At 45.3% G+C, this 12,195-nt stretch overlaps 1 protein-coding gene across 1 annotated transcript in view; it reads left to right on the top strand.

Moving 5' to 3' along the window:
* ST3GAL2 (ST3 beta-galactoside alpha-2,3-sialyltransferase 2) overlaps positions 1-4,353 on the top strand; it is a 42,661-nt gene extending 38,308 nt beyond the window's left edge. The window contains exons 5-7 of the mRNA XM_054579201.1: positions 583-628; positions 923-1,042; positions 1,887-4,353. Of these exons, the coding sequence (XP_054435176.1) occupies positions 583-628; positions 923-1,042; positions 1,887-2,060 (340 nt within the window). The 3' untranslated portion in view covers positions 2,061-4,353. The remainder of the gene's footprint in view (positions 1-582; positions 629-922; positions 1,043-1,886) is intronic.
* Positions 4,354-12,195: the final 7,842 nt, after the last annotated feature.

Below are 12,195 nucleotides of genomic sequence, written 5' to 3'. Positions count from 1 at the left end.
GGATATGCCATATTCTGTTAATCCATTCATCTGATGATGGACAATTGTTTCCGTCTTTTGCCTGTGTATTTTTAAACACTGAAGTATAAGTTCCCATGTCCTGACTTTATGTTTAAAAGCTGAAATAAATGCTATCAAGTATAAATCCCATATATTCTTAGAAAAGGGAGTGTGGGTTATGGGTGCCATGGCTGGCTAATAGAGAAGGAGGGATTTGTGCCAAATATGGAGAGTAGGGAGAAGGTTGGTGTGGGCACAAGTAAGAGCACACATATGGTGGGTTTGAGGTGATTGCCTAATTCAAGTAGAGAATTCACAGCTGAGAGTTAAGGGAAGAAAAGTTGGGGCTGGCTTATGGAAGGCCCCAATGCATGTCTAAAACACCCTTATTTCATCCTGAAGGGCGAGGGAGCCATTGGAGGTTTCCGAGTGAGGTAGTGCAGTGATGTGGTGTGGGAGAGCAGTCTGGAAGCAGGGCGGCCTGTCGTGAGGCCGTCATCACTCAGGCCTGAGCAGGAGGAAAGGCATCCCTGGGCCCCATAGGGCCATCTAAATACTTTTTGTTTGTTTGCTTGTTTGCAGCACCTATGCCCCAGTGAAGTCCTTCCTTCGAGTAGACAAAGAAAAGGTAAGCTCCCTCCTCCGCCCCCTTCTTTATCCCCGCTTCAGCAGAAACAGTGCAGACCTGACTCCTGGTGTGCCAGGTCCTGTTGCTCAGGCATCAGCTAGTACCCTTCCAGAACCTTCAGTGTCCCCATCCATTGGTATGCCTGACCTCCGCAGAGGCTGCAAGGAACCAGGGAACACAGATGAACAGGTCCACAGGCAAGCATGGAGGAACTGGCAGAAGCTGTTCAGAGGCCAGCCTGAGTCTTAGGACCCCAGGAGCCCCTCATATGCCTGTCACATTTTCTTCACCCAGGTCCAGATCTACAACCCAGCCTTCTTCAAATATATCCACGACAGGTGGACAGAGCATCACGGGCGGTACCCTTCTACAGGGATGCTGGTGCTCTTCTTTGCCCTGCACGTGTGTGATGAGGTGGGTAGCCCAGTCTGGCGGTAAAATAGTGGGACCCATGGCACAGAAGGAAAGCAGCCCTTCTCAGGGCTTAGCGGTGCCTCGTGAGGGATGCGCTTCTGTGGGCAGAAACCAAGCGGCTTTGATTCCCAGTTTCTAGGCAGTAATGTGTAGCTCTGAATTTCCCAAACCTACCACTTTAATGATTTTACCAAATCTGGAATCACTTCATTTAAAAGTTAAATTTATTTACGAAGGAAATGTATTACCACTACCATAATTGATATTACTTGCCATAAAGTAACCAAAAATATAAATAGAACGGAGATAGTGTGATTGCCTCCCATAGCTGCGGTCCCCAGGCCTACCATCTTGTGTGTTAAAAACGGAAGTCATTCAAGGAACCTAATCTTGCTAGTGGGCAGGGCTACTGTGCCATGCACTTCAGTGCTCAAGCCCATCACACCCACTTTTGCCAGTAAATTCTTCAACGTATGGCATTGGGTACTTGACCAGCTTACAAATAAAAGTACTATTTTTTTTTTTTTAAGAGGAAGTTAGTAAGGGTTGGACTAGCCCTGAGCTGGGACGTTATTCTTGAAGCCATCAGAGGAGCAGAAGGAGAGCTGAAAAGGAGCAGCATTCTCCCTCTTGTCAGTGTCCTTAGCCCAGGTCCAGATGTCCCCTCTTCCCGTGCCTCCCACGCTGGCTCTGGGGATGGATTAGCAGCCGGCCTCCCGGGTTGTCACCGGGTTGCCATCGGGTCGCTGCAGCTCCTTTCTCCCCCATTACCACCCGAGGCTCTCCTGTGTCCTGTCCAACATGGTCCTCTACATGGAGTGACCTGCGCCGTCCTCCCCTACAGGTGAACGTGTATGGGTTCGGGGCCGACAGCCGGGGCAACTGGCACCACTACTGGGAGAATAACCGGTATGCGGGTGAGTTCCGGAAGACCGGTGTGCACGACGCCGACTTCGAGGCCCACATCATCGATATGCTGGCCAAGGCCAGCAAGATCGAGGTCTACCGAGGCAACTGAGAAAGGCCTGGCCGCGACCCTTTCGGCCCAGCTGCCAAGTGCCGGTGCATACTCCGGGTGGGGACTAAAGGCTAGCCCCAGGGCAGCATCCTCGGCCTGGCGCGATGGTCTCCAAGCAGTCCCAGGACACGGTCTGGACCGAACAGCGAGCGCCGGCTGTTCCCTGCCAATCACGAGACACTGGGGGCCTGGCACCAATCAACGCTGCAGTCAGGCGGAGCCTATCTTAACCAATCATGTGACTCAGCTCCTTGAGTCAATTTCCGGCGCCCGCCGGGCGTCTCCTCCAATCAATGGCCTTTGGAGGCGAACCGGTGGCTTCTCAAACCCCACTCGCCTATGCTTTTGGGTAGGATTTTGTTTCACGCTTTTTAAGGAGTAGAGGTGGTTTCTGACCTCTAAGTACTTTATTCAGGCTTGGTTGGAGCTGTTGCAGTCACTTGCGGGCCTGACCCCCGCCAAGGACGCCGAGAAGGAAACAGAGGGGAGCGGCAGCGGCTCGGCTTCCCCTCCCCGGGGTCCCTCGTGGCCGAGGGGGCGCCGAGGAGCGGGCCAGGTGGTTTCTAGGAAGCGCTCTTTCACCCCAGAGAAAAGCCAGAGCCCTCCCGAAATGCTCCAGGCCTCCGAAAGAGTTTTAGACCCCGTATTTCTGTTATCAGGCCGAGATGGGTGTTAACCCACCAAAGAAATGCAGTGAGAACCCAGAGGGCGCGTGCGTCCCCTCATCCTCCCACCTCCCCTTCTCCGTCTTTGGCCACCCTATGGAATGGCCTTTCTGACCAGGGCATTTAGTGTCTCACTAGAAAACGAATTGTGTTCACCCTTTTGTGGGGGGGGCAGAATTCGCCTAGGGCCTAACTCTGGAGCATAGGTTTAAAGAACTGGGCAGGGGACAAGGAAGCCCCCTCACATCAAATGTAAGGTGCTTCTCTCTCACATGTATCCTTGGCCCCTACTGTTCGCTACAACCTTTAATGTCTCTCCTTAGGCCCTGGGCCTCCACACCAGCCTACTTGCTCTGGAAAAAGAAAAAAAGAAAAAAAAAATCTTGCCCTGGGACTGATTGGGGCACTGCTGCTTTTCTCATTCAATCTCTCGCTTTTCTTCCTCCATCTCCCCCCCTTCTCTCTGTCTCACACACACACACACATGCACGCACAAACACACATGTCTGGCTGGCTCAAAAGAGGGAGCATACATGTAGGGGGAAAAGGCTGGCGATGAGGAGCCCAGCTGCCTGGTGCATGCACCTTCTTCACCCACCACCCCAAAGAGGAGTAGGAAACCTCTTGCTTGGGGGTGCAATTTGCTTTGGGCTCATAATTTAGTTAACCTGAAATTCCCAGATATGGCTGACCAACAAAGATTCTTTAAAAATTCTGCACTGGCCATGGAAATAGCCAGGAGCCTCGCTGGGGAGGAGTAGACTTGCCCCTCTGCATGCCTCCTCCCCGGCCCATGGGTCCCGTCCTTCCTGCTCACCTACTGCCTTCTTGCTCTAACTCACTCTCCATTTCCAGCTCGGGAATGGGCTGGGAAGCTAACAACCAGGGATTACATCTGGAAGCTACTTGCATGACTGAACCCAGCTTAAATTCCTAGAGGAAGCTGCTGATGGTATTCTCACCCTTCAAGGTTGGAGAAGTGTAGGAGGGGAAAAAAGCTTCCGTGAAGCTTCCAGACCACTAAGAGGACCCCCCACCCTGCCCAGCAGTGACAACACAAATACCATACCACCCTTTTTCTTAGTGAGTTGGTACCACCAAGCAGCCTCCTGGCCATTGGAGTAGTTCCTGCAGCTGGCTGAGGGAACAGTAACCAGGAGGGTATTAGAAGAGGGTTGGAGCGGAGCAGTGGACACCCCCAAAAGTTAATATATTGAGAATTTAGTTTGAGTCTGTACCTTCCTAATTCCAAAAGTAGGTAGAATAAAGAATGGGGATGGATTTAGGGGGTGGCCTCGGGTGGATTGCCTCTCAGGGCCTCCCCTGCCACTCTGGAGAGCCAAGGCACCAGCCACTCTTGCCCATCTCATCTCAGTGCTTCCTGAAGAGGCTGTTTTGAGTGTTTAGAAGATGAAAAAACAATGGAATTATGCCAAACAGTATTGAGCAGAATAATTTATTTCTTTTTCTGTTCTTTTTTGTTTTAAAACATTAATAAGTCCCCGTTCTGAAAGAGCTAGGTCCCAGCATCCAGCCCACATCTCCTTTTCTGCAATAGTTATTTAAACAAATGTATTTTTATTTTCTTTCCTTTCTCTCTTTCTGAATTAAAAAGAACAGAAACATTGTATAGTCGTTTGCCTGTTTTGAAATGTTTCACTGGGGAGCTGTGCCCGAGCAATGACTAAGATTGTTGGAGGCATGCTTGAGTGGGGGTTGGGTTGGCTCCCCGACACCTTCCCCTTATACATGAGGCCTCCCAACCCTGGACCACTCGCTATGCCCTTGGGAGGGTGGTCCTTGACCACTGTCCTTCAGGGTACCCAGATGAGTAAGCAGGGAGGAGGCTGTCTACTGCCAGGGGTCAGCATAGCACGCAGATCCAGCAGGCACTGGCATGGGGGCTTTCCCCTCCATTTCCAGGCTCTCGGGAACCTCGCATGATACCATAGGTGTGGGTTGGCGGGAAGTCAGCAGTATGGTAGGAGCAGGTGCCACAGGCTTCTGAGATACCTGTCCATGTTATTTCCTGGGGCCATCTGGACCCACTCGAGCCTACTTCCATTATGTTATGGAATGCCACTGAACCAGTTTTATAGTTTGGCGGGTCAGATAACATGGACCTTATGATGGACCACTTAGGATCTATAGTCACTTGGTGTCCCACAGTTCAGTTTCTACCAATGCCCAAAGAGTTGCTTTTCAAAAGAATACTTTTTGTTGGAGGAGGGCATTGGTCTTTACCTAAAACCCTAACGCTCTGGTCTGTAGTTCTGTTTGGAGTTGTCAGAGACACTCCAGTAGCATTGGGTTGGCTGAGTCATAAGGCCTGGTGGCAGGATGGGGTGGGCATAGCCTGGACTGCTGAGAGCCATTTTTGTCCAGGCCTCCTACTCAAAGCTGGCTGCCTTATGTATCATAACTGGTTGCAGCAGCACTCCCTAATGTATCTGTTGCCTCCAAAACCAAGAGCTCCACCAAATCATGTCTTTTGCTTTTCTCCTTTATGTTGGCCAAGGACTGTGTTGCTTTGATCCAGCAAAGATACCACACCTGGAACCACAGGTTGGCATTAACAACTTGATTACATTTGCAGTAAGATACTGTCATTCTCCATGACTCAGACGGTGAGTAAATGGGACTAGGAAGAGAACACCCAACGCTGTATAGGTCAGGTTTGATGGCAGCACCGATCTCTGCAGATCCTGTGGAGATGTGGTACTGACTTTTGACCGATTATCTTGGAGATAGTTTCAGGGACTTCTTTGGCCCATCCCATCATAATCACCCTCACTTCATAGGTCAGGTTGCCAGTATGGGGATTTTGCCAGGTAGAAAATATCTCTTTTCCTTTTCGGGACTGAGGAAATTACATTAAAGTGGGTCAATGGTCTCATTAGACCTGCCATTAATTGGACTTCGACCAGAGCTCCAGCTATCACTTGCCATAATAAGCTCTGACTCTGATTGGCGGACCACACTGGCACTTGGGTCTGAGAGCCTGTACCTGATAACTCCTTCAGGTCCTGGTGTTTCCCTTTTCCCCAGTGCTCTGTCACTCTGGGAAACAGGTCCTTCAGGAAAGGCTTGGGGATAGACTCACCTCTGAGCTATGTTAGAGGGTCACTCCTTAAGACCCTTGGAATTCCCTTGAAAAAGGGGCTTCAGATGTGACCTGAATTAGGTCTGGGAACTGGGTAAGAAGCTGTGAATCCCCATCATTGTGACTCAGGTTTCTTAGCACCACTAAAATTTTCCCTTCTACATACACTAGGTACCTTAGTAGGCTGCCCAGCATCTATTCAATATTTCATTTCTAAGGACCCGAATGGTCAATGAACCACTGTCCCAAGTCCACATTAAGTCAAAACTCTAATCACCATACTGTGGTTGCAGTGAATGTGCCTACCTGTCTCAGGTAGTTAGGTATGTCTTTCTGGCTTTTATTTTACTGGGATCCCATTTTTCTCTGACTTACAGATGACAACCACTGCAGAGGTGCTCAACAATATTGGTGCCCAAATCATAAATGCATTATTAAAATTAATTTTTAAAATGCAAAATACAAAAACATATAGCTTAGCCCTGCCCCGTATGGCTTGTTTGGAGTGTTGTCCCATAACCAAAAGATTGCAGGTTCAATGCCCAGTCAGGGCACATACCTACGTTGTGGGTTTGATACCCAGTCTAGGTGCAACTGGGAGGCAACTGATCGATGTTCTCTCCCATCAATGTTTCCCTCCCTTTCCCTCTAAAAGCAATGAAAAAAAAGTCTTTGGGTAAGATAAAATAAGTAAAAACATATAGCTTAATGAATTGTTATTTTTTAGAAATTTATTCAGCAAAGATAGAATAATGTATAATTGATATAGATATAGACAGGATTATATAAATGTGTATATAATTTCTGTGGTAAAGGCAAACAATGAACAATTTCCACTGCCATTAGGATACCAAAATTGACTGAAGAAAATGAAAAAAGAGGTGGTTGCACATATTATATGGGAGAATTAGAAGTGCTAGATTTTTATTTTGCCATCTTTATTGAAATATAATTGACATGTAATATTGTGTAAGTATATAAAGTATACTACATAGTGATCTTATATGTATATATATTACAGAATAATTACTATAATGTTAGTTAACTCTTCCATCACCTCATATAGTTAAATTTTTTGTGTGTAAGGAGAACTTTTAAAATCTACTCTCAAACAACCCAATTAAAAAATGGACAAAGGACCTCAATAGACACTTCTCCTAAGAGGACATGCAAATGGCCCATGGACATGTGAAAAAATGCTCAACATCACCAGCCATCAGAGAGATGCAAATTCAAATCACAATGAGATATCACCTCATACCTGCCAAAATAGCTATCATTAATAAATCAACAAACAACAAGGGCTGGTGAGGATGTGGAGAAAAGGGAACCCTAGCGCACCGTTGGTGGGAATGCAGATTAGTGTAACCACTGTGGGAAACAGTATGGAATCTCCTCAAAAAATTAAAAATGGAACTGCCTTATGGCCCAGCAATTCCACTGCTGGGAATATACCCTAAGAATCGTGAAACACCAGTTCAAAAGAACGTATGCACCCCCATGTTCCCAACGGTGCTATTTGCAATAGCCAAGTGTTGAAAAGCCCAAGTACCCATCAGTGAATGAGTGCCTTAAAAAACTGTGGTACATTTACCACAGTGGTAATACTACACAGCAGAAAGAAAGGAGGAATTTCTGCCCTGGCTGCTGTGGCTCAGTGGATTGAGTGCTGGCCTGCAAACCAAAGGGTCACCAATTCAATTCCCAGTCAGCGCACATGCCTGGGTTGTGGGCCAGGTCCCCAGTAAGGGGTGTGTGAAAGGCAACCACACATTGATGTTTCTCTCCCTCTCTTTCTCCCTCCCTTTCCCCTCTGCCTAAAAATAAATAAATAAAATCTTTAAAAAAAAAAGGAGAAAAGGAATTCCTACATTTTGTGACAGCAAGGATGGAACTGGAGACTATTATGCTAAGTGAAATAAGCCAATCAGCAAAAGACAAATACCATACGACCTCATTTAGAACTGGAATCTAATGAACAAAATAAACTAACATGAAAAATAAAACTAGAGACGTGGAAACATGGAACAGATTGAGAGTTGTAGAAGGGAAGAAGTGAGGTGGGGAATAGAGGGAAGAAGGGGAAAGGATTAGTCAAAGGACATGTATGAATGGCTCATGGATGTGGACAACCGAGAGGGGATTGACTGTGGGGGAGAGGGGTGGGCTGGGTGGAGGGGGTAAAAGAAAAAAATTGGGACAACTGTAAGAGAATAAACAGTACAAAAAAATAAAATCTCTCTTAGCAACTTCCAAATATAGGAAATTATTTGTTAACTGTATTTGCAAATATTGTTAACTATAGTCATTTATCTTATAATTAGAAGTTCGTACCTTTTGACCGCCTTCATCCCCCCACCAATCTCTGTCTCTGGCAAGCCCAGTCAGCGCTCTTGTTTCTGTGAGTTCATTCATTTTTTTTAGATTCCACATACAAGATCATCCAGTATTTGTCTTTCTCTGTGTGATTTATTTCACTTAGCATAATACCCTTACGGTCAATCCAAATGACAGGATTTCCTTCTTTTTGCTGAAAAAAAAAATGTCTCTACATTTTCTTTATTCATTCATTGGTGGATGCTTAGGTTGTTTCCATGTCTTCCATGTAATAATGCTGCAACGAACATGGATGTACCAATATCTCTTTGAGACAGTGATTTAATTTCCTTCAGACATGTACCAGAAGTGAAATTGTTGGGTCATATGGTAATTCTAAATTAATATGCAAAACCATGAAGCTGGACCCCTATCTTACATCACTCACAAAAATTAACTCCAAATGTATTAAAGAGGTAAATGTAAGGCCTGAAAGCACAAAACTACTAGAAAAAAAAAACAGAGAAAAGCCCCTTGACATTGATCTGGCAATGATTTTATGGATATGATACATAAAGTACAAGCAAAAATAAACAGGTGGGACTATCAAACTAAAAAGCTCCTGCACAGCAAAAGAAACAGTCAACGAAATGGAAACACAACCTATGGAATGAGAGAAAGTATTTACAAATCACATATTTGATAAGGGGTTAATATTCAAAATATATAAGAAGAAACTCCTACAAGTCAACAGCAAAAAGAAAAAGAAAACAAATCTATTTTAAAATAGCAGAGGATCTGATTTCTCCAAAGAAGATATTCAAATGGCCAACAGGTACATTAAAAGGTGCTCAGCATCACTAATCATCAGGGAGATGCGAATCAAAAACAGATTTACGATGATGGCTATCATCAAAAAGATTAAAGATAAGTGCTGGCAAGAATGTGGAGAAAGGGGCGCCTGTGTGCACTATCAGTGGGAAAGCAAACTGGTACAGCCCTATGGCAACAGTATGAAGATTCCTTAATGAATTGTTTTAGTATGAGCACACATGTAACCACCACCCAGGGTGTGCGAGCAGACCAGAGGCCTCCCCACTGCGTCTTCCTTGCCAAGGACAACCCCTTCCTTCCCTGAAGGTGACCACTATCCTGACTTTCCATATTCACTTGAGTCTATTTCTGGATACTCTATTAAGTTTCATTAGTCTGATTGACTAGACCCAAGTCCATATGGAAATTTAGTTTATAATAAAGATGGCCTCTTGAATCACTTAAGAAAAGATAGACGTTTAAATAAATTTTATTGAAATAATTAGACAACCATTTGGAAAAAGATAAAATTAGATGCCTACCTTAAATCATTCACCAAAATGCCGAATGAATCATGAATCAACTAAATGCAAAAAATAAAATCCCAAAAATGGTAGGTCTTTGACATCTTCAAACAGATCACATATATCCTTGTATATCAGCTTTGTAGTTGGTTTTTGGATTCACATTTTTTTTCATGCTCTATAGTTTCCCATATTGCTAAAAAAAGGGAGGTTTTTCATCTTTTTTTGTTTATTTCAAATATTTTGTTAAATCTCCCCTTCTGATGTAACTGCTCTCATTTTATGTGTCCAGGTGAGTTTATACCTTTTTTATTCCTTCCCTATTTCATGAATGATAGCGAGGTCATGAGAGGGAAAGTTAAGTGTGATGGTAAAGCATCTAATTAGCAGACATCTTCTTTGATTCCCTCTGCCTCTCTCCACACAGTTGTTTTTTTGTGGTTGCTTACTTAACCCCTCTCTGTCAATGAGGAGGCTCTTTAAATCACTGAGAATTGAAGGCTGTTCTCTCTTCCGAAATAGTGAATCGAGAAGCTGCTTGGGAATTTTGCGTACGTGTATGGGATGTGGCTTACCTACCATCTGGGCGGGCATTAGGGTTGCTGGGCAGGAAAGCAGCCATTCCATGGCCTGTGGGGTGGGTTAACGATAAGCTAGGTTATATTACTAAGCACCCTTCAAGCTCCCAGGGGCTTAAAATAACAGTACATTTTTACTCTCGCGTCACGTTTTCATCAAGGGGCTGTGCTCATCATGGTCACTCAGGGACCCAGGTGGACACTGGCACCATCTGTGGTGGATCTGTGGCCTCGGGGGAAGGGGAAGAGAATCTGGTGAGCCACACGCTGGCTCCTATAGTTTCTGTCAGGTTCCAATTTCTTGATATCAGAGAAGTCCCATGGCCATGCCTCCGTCTGGTGCCATGTTGGGTAGTACAGTCTACAGTAATACAGTCTACAACAGAGGGCTCTTTGGAAGGGGTGGGTGAAGATACACCGGGGCTGGCATGCTGGCTGGATGCCAGGGGAAGGGAAGGAGGCGGTGGAGTACTTTCCCCACCCCAGGGACCGCTGCAGCCTGCCGTTCTGCAGACAAGGAACTGCTTCCTGTGGCATGTTTGGCAAGGTAAGAAATCATTCCTTGCTAAGGTGAGGGGAAAGGTAAAATCCTAAAGCTACTCTAAGAATCAAATTATTGCTGTCTGAGTGTGAATTAGGAATCAATGTTCCTTCTCACTGCCCTTCCCAGAAAAATCACAGCTTCTGCAGCAAGCCTTGCCCGGGTGACAACTAACCCACATAAACGCAAGAAAATGCCACCTCCCCCCATGCTTGCTGCGCCGTGGGTATCATGACCAGCTGGTCCCTCTGAGAGTACAGAATTCACACCTTCCCTCTAACGGGGGGCGATGCTCTTGAGAACAGTGCAGGCTTTCGGGCAGCACGGCTTCTCTCCAGGGAGGAGGCGTGGTGAAGTGGGAGGACCGTACGGTGCCTGTCTGCATTCAGATGGATCTGAGTTCAGTCCTCCCTATAACTGTCTTTTCTTTCTTTAATGAAAAACAATACACATTCATAACGAAAATAATTCAAACAATTCATTATAATATAGAGTCAGTTATGGAAGGCCTTTGGCAATTTTTTTAATCTGTAATTTGTCATGAAATTGGCAAAGGGACCCCACAGAAGGAAAAGAAAGCCAGATGCCCTTGAACCGATGTTCCTGTCTCCCAAGCTGTGTCCCCACAGCTCTTCCTGCGAACCTGTCTTCATGAAATATCACGCTAAAGACCACTTAAGGGGACAGTCTGGGATCTAAGCTTTCTTTGCTATAAGTGAAATAACTAAATTTTAAGACTTGAGCATATTATTTTTTAAAAATATCAGTCACCTTAACCAAGTGGTCAGTCTTAACATCGCCATTCTATACTTGTGAGACCAATTTTCCATCCAGAATTCCAAATGATTTGTGTAGCTACTCCACCCTCAAGGAGGAGGAGCAAGAGGCCCACTCCTTAGATGTGCACTGTGCACAGTGACTTCCCTCCAAAGAGTAAAGTATGCAAGGGGGGAAGAAAGAAACCTGACAAACACTGCCTCAACCAGGTCATCGAGGTCAACATCAGTGACTTCGATGACACTGTTGACCCTGAGGACACGGATGTTACATTGACCATATGTGCCTTTGATGTGATGTGATGAAAATAGAACTGCACCTCTGTGGTTTTTCTCCCCTAAATCTATAACCCCAGTCCCATCATGAGAACATCAGAGAAACCCCAAGAGAGGAGCATCCTTCAGAATAGCTGACCCATGTTCTTCAAAATTGTCGAGGTCATCAATGACCAGGAAAGTACAAGGAACTGTCACTGCTCAGAGGAATCTAAGGAAGTTCCTACGTGACAACTAAATGTAATATGGTGTCCTGAACGAGTCCCTGAAATAGAAGACTGTAGGGGAAAACTGGGGAAATCTGAGTATGTACCAGTATCAGCTCATTAATAAATGTATCATGCTAAATAACACTAGGGGAGACTGGGTGCAGGGGGATATATGGGAACCCTCTGTACTATCATCTCAATTTTTATGTAAATTTAAAACTGTTCTAAAAAATAAAGTCTAAAAAATTATTATTTTTAAATGGAAAGAGTCGGGGAGAAAAGTGTCCAGTAAAGTGAACCAAACACATTCACTTTAGACTTTATGGGAGCAAGA

The sequence above is a fragment of the Pteronotus mesoamericanus genome, unplaced genomic scaffold, assembly GCF_021234165.1.
Source record: "Pteronotus mesoamericanus isolate MK-2021 breed Mesoamerican mustached bat unplaced genomic scaffold, CSHL_Meso_final contig_52, whole genome shotgun sequence".
Classification (NCBI taxonomy): Eukaryota; Metazoa; Chordata; class Mammalia; order Chiroptera; family Mormoopidae; genus Pteronotus; species Pteronotus mesoamericanus.
This window is presented reverse-complemented; position numbering and strand designations above follow the sequence as displayed.